The following is a 16,854-nucleotide window of genomic DNA, read 5'->3' on the forward strand; positions in this document are numbered from 1 at the left end:
TTGCTTATTATTATTTTCCCCTCGTTACTTTTGCAGCTTGTGGTCCAGCTGCCCGATTTCGCTGTGCAAGACAATTACAATAAAACTCTCCAAGTCTAAGTCTCCAAACTGCTCCTGAATAAGTCCCGTGGGCTGCAGTCTGGACTCTTGGCTGTGGGGGTCAAAGGTCAAAGGACAGCTGGGATCCTGTCCAATCAGGTGTGCTCCTCAGCCTGCTCCCCTCAGGGATTGGTGATCTCGCCGTGATCATTGATCCTGTACACAGACACACTGAGAACAGCTGGATGTGTGTTAGTGTGAGTCGTGTCCTCCGAGTCCGAGCTTCAGGTGAGCTGAGAACACGCTGTCATGCACAGGTGAGGTCATCCAGACGTGTTCCCGCTGAAACAGGCGTATGTGAGCAAAGCTGATGCTTCATCATTTCTTTGATTTTATGCTCATGATTTGTGTCTGTGGTGGGGGTGTGGTCTAAGGTGATGGGGTGTGGTCTCAGGTGATGGGGGTGTGGTCTCAGGTGGTGCGGTGGTGTCGGGTTACAGCAACATGCTGCTGGCTGCTCCTGCAGGAGGAGGAGCAGGGGTGTGTGTGTGTCGGGTTACAGTTTGCTGTGCGGCTGATTGTTGCGATCATGTTCCAGCACACAGATCAATACACGGTCAGGTGACCTCGCAGACAGTCAATAATGTTGGTGTGACGCTAAATCCAGGTGACCTCTGACCTCTGTGAAAAGTCCTGGCTGGTCTTTGATCTTGGTTGTGCTAAAGGTGTGTGTGCGCGTGCAGGTGGATAAGAGTAACGTGATCTGGAGCTGAAGTCTCGCGGTACTTCCGGCTGAATTGAGCGCTCCTGTCGTCGGGGATATTTCCATATCCATCAATTTTACACCACTGCAAGTAAATGTGTCTGCGCGTGCCCGCCCTGCCAGTGCCGCGGGAGCGCGCAACTGCAGCAGAAGAGCGCGGGGAGGGCCGGGGGAGCGTGCACGTTCACACTCACTTCTCATCGCTTTAATTTAGCAGAAGGGGAGGAGAGAGAGAGGCAGGGAGAGAGTGAGAGAGAGCTCGCGCACAGTCTCGCGGACCGTCGGAGCTTCCGCAGCATCGGACCTGGAAACCAAACCGAACCAGCACCGCTGCCCAGAAAACCCACAGCACCGGAACGCAGCGCCGGGCGCGTGCTCAGGTGAGGAGCAAGAGGAGGAGCGGACCGAGGCCGAAGCCCGAGCGGAGAGGCCGGGGACGGTGCAGCAGAAGCCGGGGCCGTTGCCGCGGAAGAGTCGGTGTGAAAGCAGGAGAGGAGCACGGAGGAGCACCTCCGCCTCCGCCGATGGGGTAGAGCCGGCTGGCGTCCGCAGCAGCCCGCAGAGCCTCGGACGGTCCGCGCTCACCTGCCCGCCCCGACCCGCGGGGCCGGTGATGTAGCAGCCGCCCCCTCCCATCGCATCCACCCACCGAGTACCGCCGCCTCCTCCGCCCAGACTCCCACCATGCCTGCGGGGATGAAACCTCTGGAGAAGTTCCTGAAGAAGCAGACCACGGCGCTGACCCGGGCTGGGGGCTTCGTCGGCGGGGTGGCAGATAAAGCCGGCGGCACCGGGGCGTCCCGCCGCAGGGCCAGCCTGTCCCGGGTCGTCCCGTTCTTCAGGGAGACGTCACCGGAGAGCGGCCAGGCTCGCGAGGTGTTCAGGTGAGACAGAGCGGGTTCGTGGGGGATGAGCAGCAGGTGGACCGCGGTCCTCAAAGGGGTCCCGGGACTCCCCGTCTGCAGGTGAACCCGTGATTCAGTCACGTGATCGCAGACACCTTACGTAACCGGCCGTAACGCTGCGGTTACAGTCAGACCCGCGTTACCCGAATGTTACCTGCGTGTTTCCGACACCTGTGACTGTTTACCTTTAAATACAAGCCTGCTGTTGTGTTGTTAACTCCTGTGAGCTGGATTCATTTACACTGTGAGCCGCAGCTGGCGACCGTGGGAAGGAAAAACTCCCTTTAACAGGAAGAAACCTACAACAGGCTCAGGGGGGCGGGGCCATCTGCTATGGACCAGCTGCAGGCTTTTCAGGGAGTTTTTAGGACTTCCTGATAATAATGAATTACAGTCGTCCAGCCTGGAAGTAATAAATGCATGAACTAGTTTTTCAGCGTCACTCTGAGACAGGATATTTCTAATTTTAGAGATGTTGCGCAAATGGAAGAACGCAGTCTTACATATTTGTTTAATATGTGCGTTGAAGGACATGTCCTGGTCAAAAATGACTCCAAGGTTCCTCACAGTGTTACTGGAGGCCAAGGTAATGCCATCCAGAGTAAGAATCTGGTTAGATACCATATTTCTAAGCTTTTCAGCGCCGAGTACAATAACCTCAGTTTGATCTGAATTAAGAAGCAGAAAGTTAGTGGCCATCCAAGTCTTTATGTCTTTAAGACATTCCTGCAGTTTAACTAATTGGTGTGTGTTATCTGGCTTCATGGACAGATAGAGCTGGGTGTCATCAGCATAGCAGTGTAAATGTATGCTATGTCTTCTAATGATGCTGCCTAGGGGAAGCATGTATAATGTAAACAGAATTGGTCCTAGCACTGAACCCTGTGGAACTCCATAATTAACCTCAGTGTGTGAAGAGGACTCTCTCTCTGAGTATTAATTCTGTGTGAAACTCTTTGTGCTCGTTGTTTCAGTTTTTCTGAAAAACATCAATTCCTTGATTCAGACTTTAGTTTACATCAGACTGATTCACAGCAGGAACAGCAAACAGATCACTGACATTATAAACGCAAGAAACAAAACATCAGGAGAGAAGTGAGTGAAAGACTGACATTCGTTGGTTTAGCCGTCAGTAACAGCTGACTCCACGCTGCCGCTCTGATGTTGATGTGATGGACGACACATGGATCTGTCCTGCTCCTCGTCAGCTCCGTGTTTTACTCTTGGACTTGTTCCTGGCTTTGCATGATCCATAGTTTATAATAATCCTTCTGTATCTGAGCCTCAGTGCAGCTCCTCACTTCATCCTCTGTGTGAAGCTGTTTCACCTTCTCATCAAGGTAAACTTCTTCTGATTAGGTGCCTCAGCAGGTGGGTGGGGCTTCTGTCCTTCCTATGACATCATTCAGGTGTGCAGTGTATAAAACTGATCATACAGTGTATGAACCCAGTGATTACTGTTCACACACTGAGCTCATTACTGGAAACTTAATAGTTAATACAGCGCCTTCTCAACAGGCTTCCAGATACCAGCCAATCAGAACACAATGAGCGTTCAAAGAGGCGGGTCTTAAAGAGACAGGAGCTAACACGGCGTGTTTCAGCCGGCGATGAGCTGAGGGCCGGTTTAGGGTGAATGAGGATTGTTTTGAATCATGCAAAGCTGACGTCCTCAGAGGTCTCGTCAACTTTATCGACTCTGATTAAATAAGACTTCAGATTCAAACACCACACACTCCTCAATAAATCTGCAGCAGAGACAAACTCTGACCTTTGACCTTTGATCCCCCCCACAGCCCTGACAGCGAGGACCCGCCCTCCTGGCCCTCAGCCACAGGGACCGGTCTAGTGACGGCCCCCAGCAGCGCTAATGGCTCCGGCTCTGGTTCGGGGTCCGGTTCTGGTTCTGGAGGAGGAGACGTCCGCAGCCCGTCTCTGTCCAGCGACGAGCAGAGCTCTGAGGCGAGCCTCATCACGGATGGGGGAGGAGGAGGGGGGACACCTGTTCATGCCGATACCCCAGAAAACCTGACGCTCGCCGTGCTGGACAGCGTGGTGGGGAAACGCTTCGGACACTGCAAAGGTAAGAAGTGAGATTCACGAGCCCGGCTCACGTGTGACCTCAGGAAGTCTGAAGGTCCAGTTCTGGATCTCTGAGGGACTGAACGTCTCTGTGAGTGATGGAAGTGTGGAGCAGCGGGTCGGCAGGCGGACGCCGCGCAGGCCACTGCGACCGTGCCGTCAGTGAGTGCGCTCAGTGTGCTGATTGGTCAGACGTCCACGTTCACATCTGACCAAACAAACGGCACCAGAGTCCAGTCAGTGCAGACGTCTGTTTGGGCTGATTGTTTGTACCACGACCTGTTTTATGTGTGTGTTTCTGAGGCTCCTCAGCCTCCAGCAGGTGTGTGTGTGTGTGTGTGTGTGATGTAAACGTGTCGCTTTCGAAGCCTCTGGTCTCCCGGAGAACAGAGCGCTGCGGCGGCGAGAGGCCGTGAGCTGTTTTTTTGGACTCGACTGCAGAAACTCTGAGAGAGAAAATCTGCTGTAGGATGGAGATCGGCCGCGTCGGCTTCCTGCAGGAGGATTTTCATTTTTACAGCTCATATCACACAGACCGCAGCCTCAGCGCGGGGTGTGAGTGTGTGTCTGTGTGTGTGTGTGTGTGTGTGTGTGTGTGTTCAGCTCCAGCGGTTACATAATCACTGCCGTCCTCTTTCAGAAACGCAGCCTGCTTATTACAGCTGAAGTGGGTGTGCAGGCATGCGTATGTGTTCCTGCAGGAATGTTTGCCTTCATGCTTGTGTGTGTGTGTGTGTCTGTGTGTGTGTGTGTGTGTGTGTCTGTGTGTGTGTGTGTGTGTGTCTGTGCTGTTTTCTGCTGCAGAGTTTTTGCATTTCTGCTTTTTCACAGATTAGAAAATAAAAAGGATTCAAAAATGTCATAAAAATATCAAATCACTTAAACATTGTAACAATTTAAAAATCTGCAATAAGACATCAAATGTTTCAAAATTGTAATTAAGAAAAATCCAGAAAAATCATTAAAATAAAAACAAGCAGAATTAAAATCTTGAGTAAAAAACTTTATTTTGTGTCATTTTGTAATTTTAGAAACAAAATCCAGCTGAACGTGTCCTGATGAGTAAAGCTTTGATGGAAGCGTCGTTTCATGCTGTGGAGCTTCTGCTCAGTAACACTGAAGCGATCACCGAGCGGCGTCTTTATTATGCTCTGTGTCTGTAATAAAGGCCAAAGAACAGACGTGTGTCTGTAGCTTCCTGCATTATGTAAGCGCTCGCGTTACTCTGCAGAAACCAGAGAAAACTGGAGAATTTTCACTTGTTTCAAGGTAAAAAATCTGCCAATGAAACAAGTGAAAATTCTCTAGTTTCAAGATTCACTGTCTGTAAACGAGCTCCTGTATCTTACTGGATGATGCTGTAGCTGGTTCAGTCTTATTTTAAGTGTAGTGAGATAATTCTGACTGGAAATGAGACGAGTTTGAGTTCTTGCAGCTCTTCACAGTTTGAGCTGTGAGCTCCGTTTCCCTCAGACGAGTCGTTTGTTCACACGAGTAAAGACATCAGAGCTGCTGAGGACATGAAGACCTTCACACGTCTTAATCACAGCTCAGTTTCAGTTTCTCTGCAAAATGATGTTTTGCGTCTGTGCGACGAGTTTGGTGACTGCGACGCGTCTCAGGTTTGGAAACAGCAGATTGAGTCGGAGTCGGGGCAGTGATGCTTTATTGTGAAAAAGCTCCACTTCCTGTTATCAGCTGTTAGAGGATCAAACTGAAATAAGCTCACAGGTTGGCGTCCCTCGCCGTCCTGCTGCAGGGGCATGTCTGAGGGGGAACCGCTGAGTGCGAGCAGGCAGGACGCCACTTCCTGCGGTCGGGGTCGTCGTGTCAGACAGGACGCTTAACACTTCCTGTCTTTGAACGTGTTTGGGACAGAGGAGCCAGAAGCAGTCGGCGATTAACTGAATATTCTGCAGCCTGATTTAAAACACGTGAGAAAGACAGACGAAGACGAGGACGCGCTTTTGAGACGCTGTGAGCGTTTGTGTCCATCACCACATGAAACCGTATTAATAATAATAATGATGGATTGCATTTATAAAGCGCTTTCCAAGACCCTCAAAGCGCTTTTACACGTACACTCTCACATCCACACACTGGTGGAGCTGCAGGTGTAGCCACAGCTGCCCTGGGGCAGACTGACAGAGGCGAGGCTGCCATATCGCACCATCGGCCCCTCTGGCCAACACCAGTAGGCGGTAGGTGAAGTGTCTTGCCCAAGGACACAACGACCATCATTATTATTAACGTGCTGTGTGTGTTCACACGCTCACCTTAATCTGAACCAACGTCTGCTTTGTGGAAGATTTCAAAGATTTTCTGCAGAATTACAGAAAACTCTGGATCTAATTCAGGGTTTTGTTCCCTGCAGGTGTGTGTGTGTGTCTGTGTGTGTGTGTGTGTGTCTGTGTGGCACAGTGTGTGTGTGTGTGTCTGTGTGGCACAGAGTGTGTGTGTGTGAGACCCAGGGCTGAGTGCAGCAGCATTTGCTGTGATGGATGCACGCAGCGCTCCAAAGGTCTGTGATTAGCAGCTGTTTGTTGTCCCAGCAGATTAGCGGCGCGTCTGTGGACGCAGGTTTAATGCGGCGTTTGTGTCGGGGTAGAGACGCGAGGCGGCTGCGTTTCTTTCTGAGATGAGGAATAAAAGCTGGGCTCGCCCTCAGGAGCGTCGCAGCTCTGCAGGATTCAACTCCTTCTGTCACTGTGTTTCTGGTCGCTCTGCAGGACTACAAATATGGAGAGGCAGTCATTTACAAACTACAAACTCAGCCAGTCTGAGTGTAATTTAACAAAACACTGACAAAATCATCAGAAGCAAAGATGAAGATGTTTTTTATCTTCTGTGAACAGTTTATGGATCCTTATTAAAGCGAAGCTTCAGAATGTCTGTGGCGTTAACTGAGTCCTGTGCTGAGCTCAGAGGTCAGAGGGTGTCGGGCAGGTGAGCTGCAGCGGAGCGACGAGTCTGCAGCTGCTTCATATTTAACACTGCAGAGCTTCAGCCCGTCAGCCTGACCCACACACACACACACACACACACACACACTCGCTCAGCCGCGATGCGTCCTCACCTTTCTGGTTTTACCTGCTCGTAACACGCACACCTGCATGTTTCAAACACACGCTTTGACGCGTTGCCAAAACCGTTGATTGAGAAACAAAAATCTGGTCATGTGACCTGTTTATGGGAACGCTCGGGTTTCCTTCATGAACACTGGGATTTTTGAACGCTCTGCTGAAGCGGACTGACTTTACTGCTGAAGTGCAGCAGAGTGGCTTTGCATGATCTTCATAATAATGCTTGTCTGTCTCCTCCCACTGCACACTCGTCTGTTTGATGGCGATGGATGGAGGCGCTGCTCGTGTTTAACGTTGGAGGGCGACCCTGTGAGAAAGTTTAACCATGAATCACCATCAAGTATTCACGAGCGCCTCTGACCACTGACCAATGACTGTGACAGTCAGCAAGGCTGACGGGGGCGTGGTCTCCCACAGGGCTGCTTCAAACAGACAGAACAACTCAAACTGACTTCAGGTCAGTTATGTTGGACCACAGACTGTAAATAAAAGATGTATGCAGCACCATGATGCCAGCGTGCCGGTCACGAGGCGGGACGGTGTAAGTGCCACACAAACGGTTCCTCTTTCTTTAGAAGTCGTGTTTACATCAGTTTGAACGTTTGCTGCCTGCTTTGGAGATGTGAGCAATAACAGTGACGTCACTTCCTGTTTGTACGAGCGACAGATCGAGCCCGGCACCTGCTGCAGGTACAGAACAACTTTGCTCCCCGAGCGGTGTTCCTAGATCCGTGTATGTGGCATCTGTTTTCGTTCCCTCAGCGTTCCCCGTCTGTGTGGATTGGGGTCTCGGTGCTGTGGCCCTGTTTTGGGTTCACGCCGCGCGTCTCCGCTGTTGTTGAATACTTTCAGCTTTGCCTCGTTCTCCACCCGTCTGTCCCGTGTGAACGCTGTTGTGTTCGCCGTTTAATTCCTGTTTCCATGTCTGGATGATTTTGTCCTCGGCTTTACATTACAGGATTTGGAGGTTTTTATGAAAGCTGTTGGTGGCCTCAGGCCCCCTTAAAATGATCACAGCTCAGCGTCCCCTGAAGTGATGTAAACATGAATGTGTGTGTGCAGACTGGGTCTAGATAATCCTGGTTCAGCCTTTCTTCACAACCACAGCGATGACTGACGGACTAACGTGTGTCGGGCTGGGAGGATTTGAAAAAACACTTACCTGTGCGTACCTGCCGCGTCGCGCCTCTCATTAATGACATCACGTGCTGTGATTGGCTCCTGGGGCTCATTGTTTTTTTTCATATATAAAGCATCAGCAGGGAGTGATGGGAGATCACAAAGAGCTGTAAGCTGCTGCTGCGTTGTTTACGGGTGAGACTCCGCCCCCTCAGGGTGCCGCATCATCGCACTTGAAACATAAAAGCAGAAAACTCAGCTTCACTGTTTTTAAATAAAGCTGTCGCTATGGAGACGTGCGTCTGCTACCCCATAATATTATCATAGTGTGGGTGTAAACATCTGGCTCACAGGTAACACAGAAAGAGGAACACACACACAGACACACACACACAGACACACACACACAGACACACACAAATACACAGACACACACAGACACAGACAGACACACAAACACACGCATACACACACACACAGACACACACAGACACACACACAGACACACACAGACACACACACACACGCATACACACACAGACACACACACACACACACAGACACACACACACAGACACACACAGACACACACAAATACACAGACACACACAGACACACACACACAGACACACACAGACACACACACAGACACACACAGACACACACACACACGCATACACACACAGACACACACACACACACACAGACACACACACACAGACACACACAGACACACACAGACACACACAAATACACAGACACACACAGACACACACACACAGACACACACACACACACACACACACAGACACACACAGACACACACAGACACACAGACACACACAGACACACACACACACAGACACACACACACACACAGACACACACACAGACACACACACACAGACACACACAAATACACAGACACACACAGACACACACACACACAGACACACACAGACACACACACAGACACACACACACACACACACACACAGACACACACACACACACAGACACACACAAATACACAGACACACACAGACACACACACACAGACACACACAGACACACACACACACAGACACACACACACAGACACACACAGTGACCAAACTTTGTATTTGTGAGGACGCTGGAGGAACCACGTGTCCACAGGAGCGTGGCGCTAACCTGACCCTCAGACGGGCCGACAGCAACAAGTCAGGACGGCAGCCGAGTCCTCGCCTCCTCACAAAGAGACAAAGAGAGGCGTGAACGCACAAAATGCAACAACTGTTCTGAAAATGAAGCGCTCGCTCGAAATTGGTGTTTACATTCTTCCTCTGAGAGCAACACACCTGAATACCTGCCTGCCCCAACAGGCCTGTGTGTGTGTGTGTGTCTGTGTGTGTGTGTGTGTGTGTGTGTGGGGGGGGGGCAAGGTGTTTCTGCGCAGTGTACCAGGGGCACGGAGAAAAGTTGTTGTACCATAGGCACGAGGAGTGTGTATGTGTGTGTGTGTGTGGTGGACTTTTCAGTGGTTCTATTGGCTGAGCCCAGAACAGAAACTTTAAAGCCTCGTAGTTTATTCTGGGCTGCAGCCAGAACACATTTACGTGCTTCACATTTCCGGACGTTTTCACGCTCCGTGTCGTCGTCTTCTGTGTTTGTCAGGAATGAGCCCGTGGACAGGGACGGGCTTTATACACAAACCTCAGTAAAGACGTCAAAATGAAACAAACATATTTGATGGTTTGATCAGAATCCGGCGCTCAGAGGCAGAGACGCTCAGCTGTGCGTCTGAAGGCTCTGCCTGCAGATGATTGAATCCGTCACATCACATATCAGCTTTGTTGATGTACTGGGATCACTGGTGTGACTCCATATGGGCCTGGTGGTTTGATGAGCAGCAGGAGGAGAGCTGATGGGCACAGAGGAGGCTCAGGTGTGTTTTGGCTCTTTCACCTGCACAGAAACTGAAAGGTTTATCTGACAGAAAGGTCACATGACCTCCTGAAACAATCATGTGGCGTGTTGGTGGAGCTGAGCACAGCTGCTGCGTTATCTAAGAGTCTGTAATGAGAATAATTATGCAGCAGCCAGTCAGTCATACAAACACAAACAGAAGAAAAGCGCAGCTCTGAGTGGGAGGATGAGTTTGGTTCCTCCACTACAAAATCTGCCCCCCCAGAAGCTTTTACCTTCCTCCTCCTCGTCTTCCTCGACCCCTCAGAGTCGCAGGTTTCCTCGTTTTAGGAGTGTGTGTGTGTGTGTGTGTGTGTGTGTGTGTGTGTGCCGATAACATAAGAGGCTCTTTAGCACCTGTTCACATAGCAACCAGCTCTCAGTAAGACATTTGGAGAAGAGGAGTGGGAGGCAGAGAGAGGAAGAGTGAGAGCGAGGCGGTGGGAGGGAGAAACACAAAGAGACTGAAATTAGAGGCTTCAAACTTCTCTGCACAAAAACACAATTTCATCTCAGTGAGAGCGAGGCAGACAGGATGGACCCCTGACCTCTGACCCAAAGCTGAAGCATATAAAATAAAACGGAGCACAGAAACAGCTGCAGTAAACATCTGTATGTATGCATATGGAGTGTAAATGACCAACCCACATGACGGCATGATGCTGAACATGATGCTGCAGTGTGTGTTTTGTGCTCGCCATCAGCGATGGTGTGCTCACCGTGCGTGCCGTGCTCGCCTGTTCTCCATCATGAAGTTTGCTCACACAGTTGGAGGTCTGGATGTTTGAAAAGGTTTTGATCTGAAATGCAAACTGAGAAAAACTCTGCGACACAGACTCTGAACTCTGCGTCTGTGTCGCAGAATTCAGTCTGGATTCAGAGGAACAGGAAGTGCTTCTCTCCGTCTGCTCCACATGTGTGAGGAGGTGAGGACAGAAACCTCAGAGCACTTGGATAATAGGCACAAGGTGGATGATGGTTGTTGGTTGGATGATAGTCGGATGGATGTTGGTTGGATGGATGATGGATGTTGGTTGGATGATAGTCGGATGGATGTTGGTTGGATGGATGTTGGTTGGATGATGGTTGGATGGATGATGGATGTTGGTTGGATGGATGATGGATGTTGGTTGGATGATAGTCGGATGGATGTTGGTTCGATAGATGTTGGTCGGTTGGATGATGGATGGCTGTTGGTTGGATGGATGTTGGATGGATGATGGTTGGATGGATGTTGGTTGGATGGATGTTGGTTAGATGGATGGATGTATGTTGGTTGGATAGATGATGGATGATAGTCGGATGGATGTTGGTTGGAAGGATGATGGATGTTGGTTGGATGATGGTTGGATGGATGTTGGTTGGATGGATGTTGGTTAGATGGATGGATGTATGTTGGTTGGATAGATGATGGATGATAGTCGGATGGATGTTGGTTGGAAGGATGATGGATGTTGGTTGGATGGATGATGGATGTTGGTTGGATGATAGTCGGATGGATGTTGGTTCGATAGATGTTGGTCGGTTGGATGATGGATGGCTGTTGGTTGGATGGATGTTGGATGGATGATGGTTGGATGGATGTTGGTTGGATGGATGTTGGTTAGATGGATGGATGTATGTTGGTTGGATAGATGATGGATGATAGTCGGATGGATGTTGGTTGGAAGGATGATGGATGTTGGTTGGATGATGGTTGGATGGATGTTGGTTGGATGGATGTTGGTTGGAAGGATGATGGATGTTGGTTGGATGGATGTTGGTTGGAAGGATGATGGATGTTGGTTGGATGGATGTTGGTTGGAAGGATGATGGATGTTGGTTGGATGGATGTTGGTTGGAAGGATGATGGATGTTGGTTGGATGATAGTCGGATGGATGTTGGTTTGATGGATGTTGGTTGGAAGGATGATGGATGTTGGTTGGATGGACGTTGGTTGGAAGGATGATGGATGTTGGTTGGATGGACGTTGGTTGGAAGGATGATGGATGTTGGTTGGAAGGATTATGGATGTTGGTTGGATGATAGTCGGATGGACGTTGGTTGGAAGGATGATGGATGTTGGTTGGATGATGGTTGGATGGATGTTGGTTGGATGGACGTTGGTTGGAAGGATGATGGATGTTGGTTGGATGGACGTTGGTTGGAAGGATGATGGATGTTGGTTGGATGGATGTTGGTTGGAAGGATGATGGATGTTGGTTGGAAGGATTATGGATGTTGGTTGGATGATAGTCGGATGGATGTTGGTCGGTTGGATGATGGATGGCTGTTGGATGGATGTTGGTTGGATGGATGTTGGTTGGATGGATGTATGTTGGTTGGATAGATGATGGATGATAGTCGGATGGATGTTGGTTGGAAGGATGATGGATGTTGTTTGGAAGGATTATGGATGTTGGTTGGATGATAGTCGAATGGATGTTGGTTAGATGGATGTATGTATGTTGGTTGGATAGATGATGGATGGATGATGGATGAATGGATGGATGATGGATGGCTGTTGGTTGGATGTTGGTTAGATGGATGGATGGATGTTGGTTGGATGGATGTTGGTTAGATGGATGGATGGATGTTGGTTGGATGGATGGATGATGGTGCACAGTCATTGCTGCACCTCTGCAGTCATTTTGTCGAACACGTATCGTTTCGTGCCGTCACCGTTTCATCCTCGACGCTGTGATTTCTGTCCTCTCTCTCTCGCCACCTCTCTCTCTCTCTCCTGTGGGCGTTTGGGTTCGGCTGCTCTCTCTCGCTCGCCTCCCACGTTCACACTCTCTGTGTTCTCGCCATCGCTCTGCTACCCCGTGATCTGCGCTGCACATGCTCCACGCCGTTGAATAATCAGAGTAATGAGTACAGGTTTCAGCTTCGGTGCGGCACTGCCGTGTGTCCCGTGTAAAAACTCATTTATGTGTGTGTCAGCTGACATGAAAGATAAGCTCCACCCCCCCGCCACCCCCCTAAATCTGGGACATACAGCTGTTATAGAGGCGGGGCCAGGGCGTTACAAACTGGAACTGAATAAACTGAACTCGGATCAGCTCTGTGTTAATTTCTTCTGTCTGAAACAAGCTGTTCTTGCTCCTCCTCCTCTTCACCAAACTCTCCTCTGATTGGCTGTCCATCAGTGTGCTTCCTGTTTGCCCACTGTCATCAATGTTTTAATGCAAATGTGTTTCAGATACTCTGAGAATCACTGAAATAAGTTCTTGTTTTATTCTCGATGTTTGGCTCTGGAAACATCTGGAAGCTTATTTCACATTAAAAATCGATTAATGAATTAAAAATGGACATTATGTTGCAAACACAACAATCACATCATTGATCAGTGTTTAACATGAATATATCATTCTGAGCTGACGTGTTACATGGAGTACTCCTGTTAGTACTTTTACTGCAGCTGATTACTTCAGTCAAACTTCATCATCGGTGGATTATTGATCGGTGATCAGTAGTAAGCTTGAAGCTCTCATCCTGTTTCGTTTTTTTTCTTCTCTCGCATTTCCCTCTTCATCCTCCCACGGTCGACAACGTGGTGTCGCTATGGCAACCGCCTGCAGAGAGGCGGATCGCCACAGGCCACGCCCACTGCAGCATGCTTGTCACACACACAGCAGTGTATTTTTGGAGATGTGACCACAGGTTTTGGCTGTTTCAGCAGCTTTAATTACAGCTGTAACTACAGCAGCTGCTTCACCTCCACACTCACACACACACCCTCCTTTTCTGTGTGTGTGTGCATGCGTGTGCATGCGTGTGTGTGCGTGTGTGTGTGCGTGTGTGTGTGCGTGTACTGAAATGTCTGTGCAGCAGACTGGAGACGAGCTAAATGTAGGCCACGAGGACGTGTTCGCCTCAGAGCGGCTCGCTCAGAGACCAGACATAAAGATTTATTCATATGTATGTTTCACACACGCGCACACGAGTGTCACAGATAATAAAAATATCCACGTCTGTGTTTCTTCCAGCTCACTAAATCAAAGTGAGCGTGATGACATTATGATTATTATCAGAGTTCTGCAGCAGAGTTTCATATGCGCCTCTGCAGCCGCCGGCTCCATCTGTGCAACGTGTGACGGTTCGAAGCAGTCGAAATATTTCAGAAACAAACAAGTAAAGAAACATAAATGTAAAGCGGTCGCTTGTAGCTCCGCACGTATGACATGTGTGCGCAGACAGATCACCAGCACATCTAACTGACTGGACAACCAGATCACCTCTGATTGGATCACTTCCAAACCTGTGTCTCTGATTGGATCTGGTTGTCATCGCTGTGTTTCCCTTTATGTTTTTATTATTTATTGTTGTTTTTTTTTTGGAAAAAACGTTTGTTGATGAAAATGATAAGAACACTCATAGGTTACGTCAACTCGTGATGTCATCCCCTGTTAAAAATGCAGCGGTCCATAAAAGCTGGACGCAGGTCTAAAACATTGATGCCTTAAACCTGCGATCTGTCTGACGCCCAGCAGGGGGCGACTCCTGAGAGCTCCTCTGGATTAGCATTGCTGCACACGGCGTCTACCTCAAACCCGTTTCCCTCAGCCCCGCCCGTCGTGGCGTTGGTCGGGGCGTGTTTGCGTGTGTGCAGATGTCGTGCTTCTCTCCTGGCTGCAGGCCTGTGTTGTGTTCAGGGACAGTCTGTACAGATAATCTCTGTGTGTTTGTGTCTCTGTGCAGAAACGCTCCTGGATGACTTTATGTTGACACATCCCATCTTCCTGGCGGCGGACAGGCTCCAGCAGGTCCTGCTGCAGCAGTATCCTTCACGCGCTCGCAGGCATGCGTGCCTGGCTGTCGCCTCGCAGCGTTATCTGCTGCGAGTTCTGCAGGTTTGTGTCTGAACAGCTCCGGTGTTGTTTTGTTTCGTTTCTGCAGCGTTCCCAAGTTGTTGGCATTCCAGTGACGGGAATGGGAAGTTTTCTGCTTCAGTGGAAAAACAAAACCTGGCTGGCAGACTTCCATGAAACCTCCATGATGTCACTGTTTTACCCATAATGACCTCTGACCTCAGCGGTTTTATCACCACGCCTTTGAGTTTGTAGATCCCAGGAACGGACGAATCGTGCTGCGACACCTTTACAGATATCAGCTGTGATTCTGTCACCAGAGGACAAAACCTACGCGTCGAGTGCTGCGGACCAATCATGCTTCAGCAGGTTAACGGTCAGCGCTCAGAACAGGAAGTCCTGAAAACCCGTGGGCGTACACACAGGAAGAGACCGACTGAACTACCTCAATCTCCTCAGCCACTGAGCGCGCTCTGTAGCATCCAACAGGAACAAGACTCAGACCTGAAACTGATCTCAGATCAGCTGAGCAGGACACTCTCATCTCATCTTCACCGTCAGCTCTTCGTCCTCTAACCCAAAAACGTTTAACGATTGGTGCAGCAGCTCGACACTGTGCAGAAAAGCAGATTTCTGCTGCAGTCGCAGATCTGCCACAGAGAGCGATGAAGAGCTGAGAGGAAGAGGAGCAGAGGGGGATGTGGCCGAAAGAAGAAAGGGAAGGACAGGCGGAGAGAGAGCTCCGTGTTCAAGAACACGAGACGTTCAGGGACTCGTTCAGGAAGGGGTGAAGGGATCAGACGGGGGGCCGGGCACATTTAGCCTTCTTCGTGGACAGATCAGAGAAATGGCGCTCGTCAGGCCTTCGGTCTCGCCGCGTTGAACAGTCGTGATGATTCACCACGAACGTGAGCGTCACTCACAGCTCAGCTGCTTTTAACTTTTCTCAGCTCTGCACTTCCTGTGTGCATTCCCAGGGGATCATGGGAACTGTAGTTCTGTTTTCATGAAGAGGATAAACAAACAAAAAGCAGCATCATCGGCCAATCAGAGGAGAGGAAAAAAAGAGTCTGCGTGAGGCAGATGTGTGTGTGGTGATATGTGGGTCATCATGGCGGCGTCTCCAAGCTGCAGCTCTGTGAAGCTGAAACAGCTGATTATAGGTTTGTGCTGTTTGTTTGTGATGACAACAACAATCACAGCTGTAAGATTTGGTTTCAGAGCGAAGCTTCAGGCGAACGCCACGAATGTGTTTCCTCCTTAACTCGACTTTTCCAGATTCAGCCTGGAGGGAGATGGAGGAGGGAAGGAGGCGGAGGGGTGGAGGAGAGAGGGAGGAGGGAGAGGAAGAGGGGGGGAGAGGGACGGAGAGATGGAGGGAGGGATGGACGGAGCAGAGAGGAAGCAGGCGGTGCTGACGGTGGCGTTTCGATACCTGGACACCTACAGAGAGCTGCTGCAGGAGGAGGGCGAGCGCAGCAACAGCTTCCCCAAGGTTACACACACACACGCACGCAGACACACACACACACACACACACACACGCACGCAGACACACACACTAGGGCTGCCACAAACGATTATTTTGATAGTCGACTGATCAGATCATCATCCATTGGACGTAAAACTACAGCTTATTGCACCAGCAGCATCTGCTCTTATATAACTATCATTAGCTTACAGCTTGAAGTGTTTAAGGTGCTAACTAAAAATAAAGACAAGATGATAGTTTATTAAATTTGAATGAAATTTGCAGATTGTTTCGGTGAAGTTTAATAAACTCCTTGCTATCTAAAATATAACAGGACACCGGAGTAAATTCTGGAGCATCTCACACTTCTGATAATCAGCTGTCTGCTTGACGTTTATTCAGCTGTGTAAAAACTTTAATCTCAGCCAAACCGATTTACTCAGGAACAAATAAAATACTGAAAAAAAGCCAAACAATAACATTTGTAAGTTATCTAAGTGACTTATTTATCATGTTTACCTGAGTAGTGAAAGACGGCGGTGGGTTTGAAGCCGGGAGTCCGGTGTTCTCACGGCTCTAGTTAGCCTAGCCCCCGGCTAGCTATCGAGCTAGTGGCTAACAGACGTCTCCGAAAACGTCGGAGCGCTTTTG

The 16,854-nt window shown here is 49.5% G+C and overlaps 1 protein-coding gene across 3 annotated transcripts in view; it reads left to right on the forward strand.

Moving 5' to 3' along the window:
• The first annotated feature begins 997 nt into the window (after positions 1 to 997).
• rapgefl1 (Rap guanine nucleotide exchange factor (GEF)-like 1) overlaps positions 998 to 16,854 on the forward strand; it is a 36,147-nt gene continuing 20,290 nt past the window's right edge. For all 3 annotated transcript variants that reach the window (XR_014873660.1, XR_014873661.1, XM_085156518.1), the window contains exons 1-4: positions 998 to 1,686; positions 3,504 to 3,790; positions 14,623 to 14,701; positions 16,011 to 16,227. Coding sequence is in view for 1 of the 3 variants with exons in the window: in XM_085156518.1 (XP_085012644.1) it covers positions 1,487 to 1,686; positions 3,504 to 3,790; positions 14,623 to 14,701; positions 16,011 to 16,227 (783 nt within the window). In the remaining 2 variants the exon portion in view is untranslated. The remainder of the gene's footprint in view (positions 1,687 to 3,503; positions 3,791 to 14,622; positions 14,702 to 16,010; positions 16,228 to 16,854) is intronic.

This window comes from Neolamprologus multifasciatus, chromosome 4 (assembly GCF_963576455.1).
Source record: "Neolamprologus multifasciatus chromosome 4, fNeoMul1.2, whole genome shotgun sequence".
Classification (NCBI taxonomy): domain Eukaryota; kingdom Metazoa; phylum Chordata; class Actinopteri; order Cichliformes; family Cichlidae; genus Neolamprologus; species Neolamprologus multifasciatus.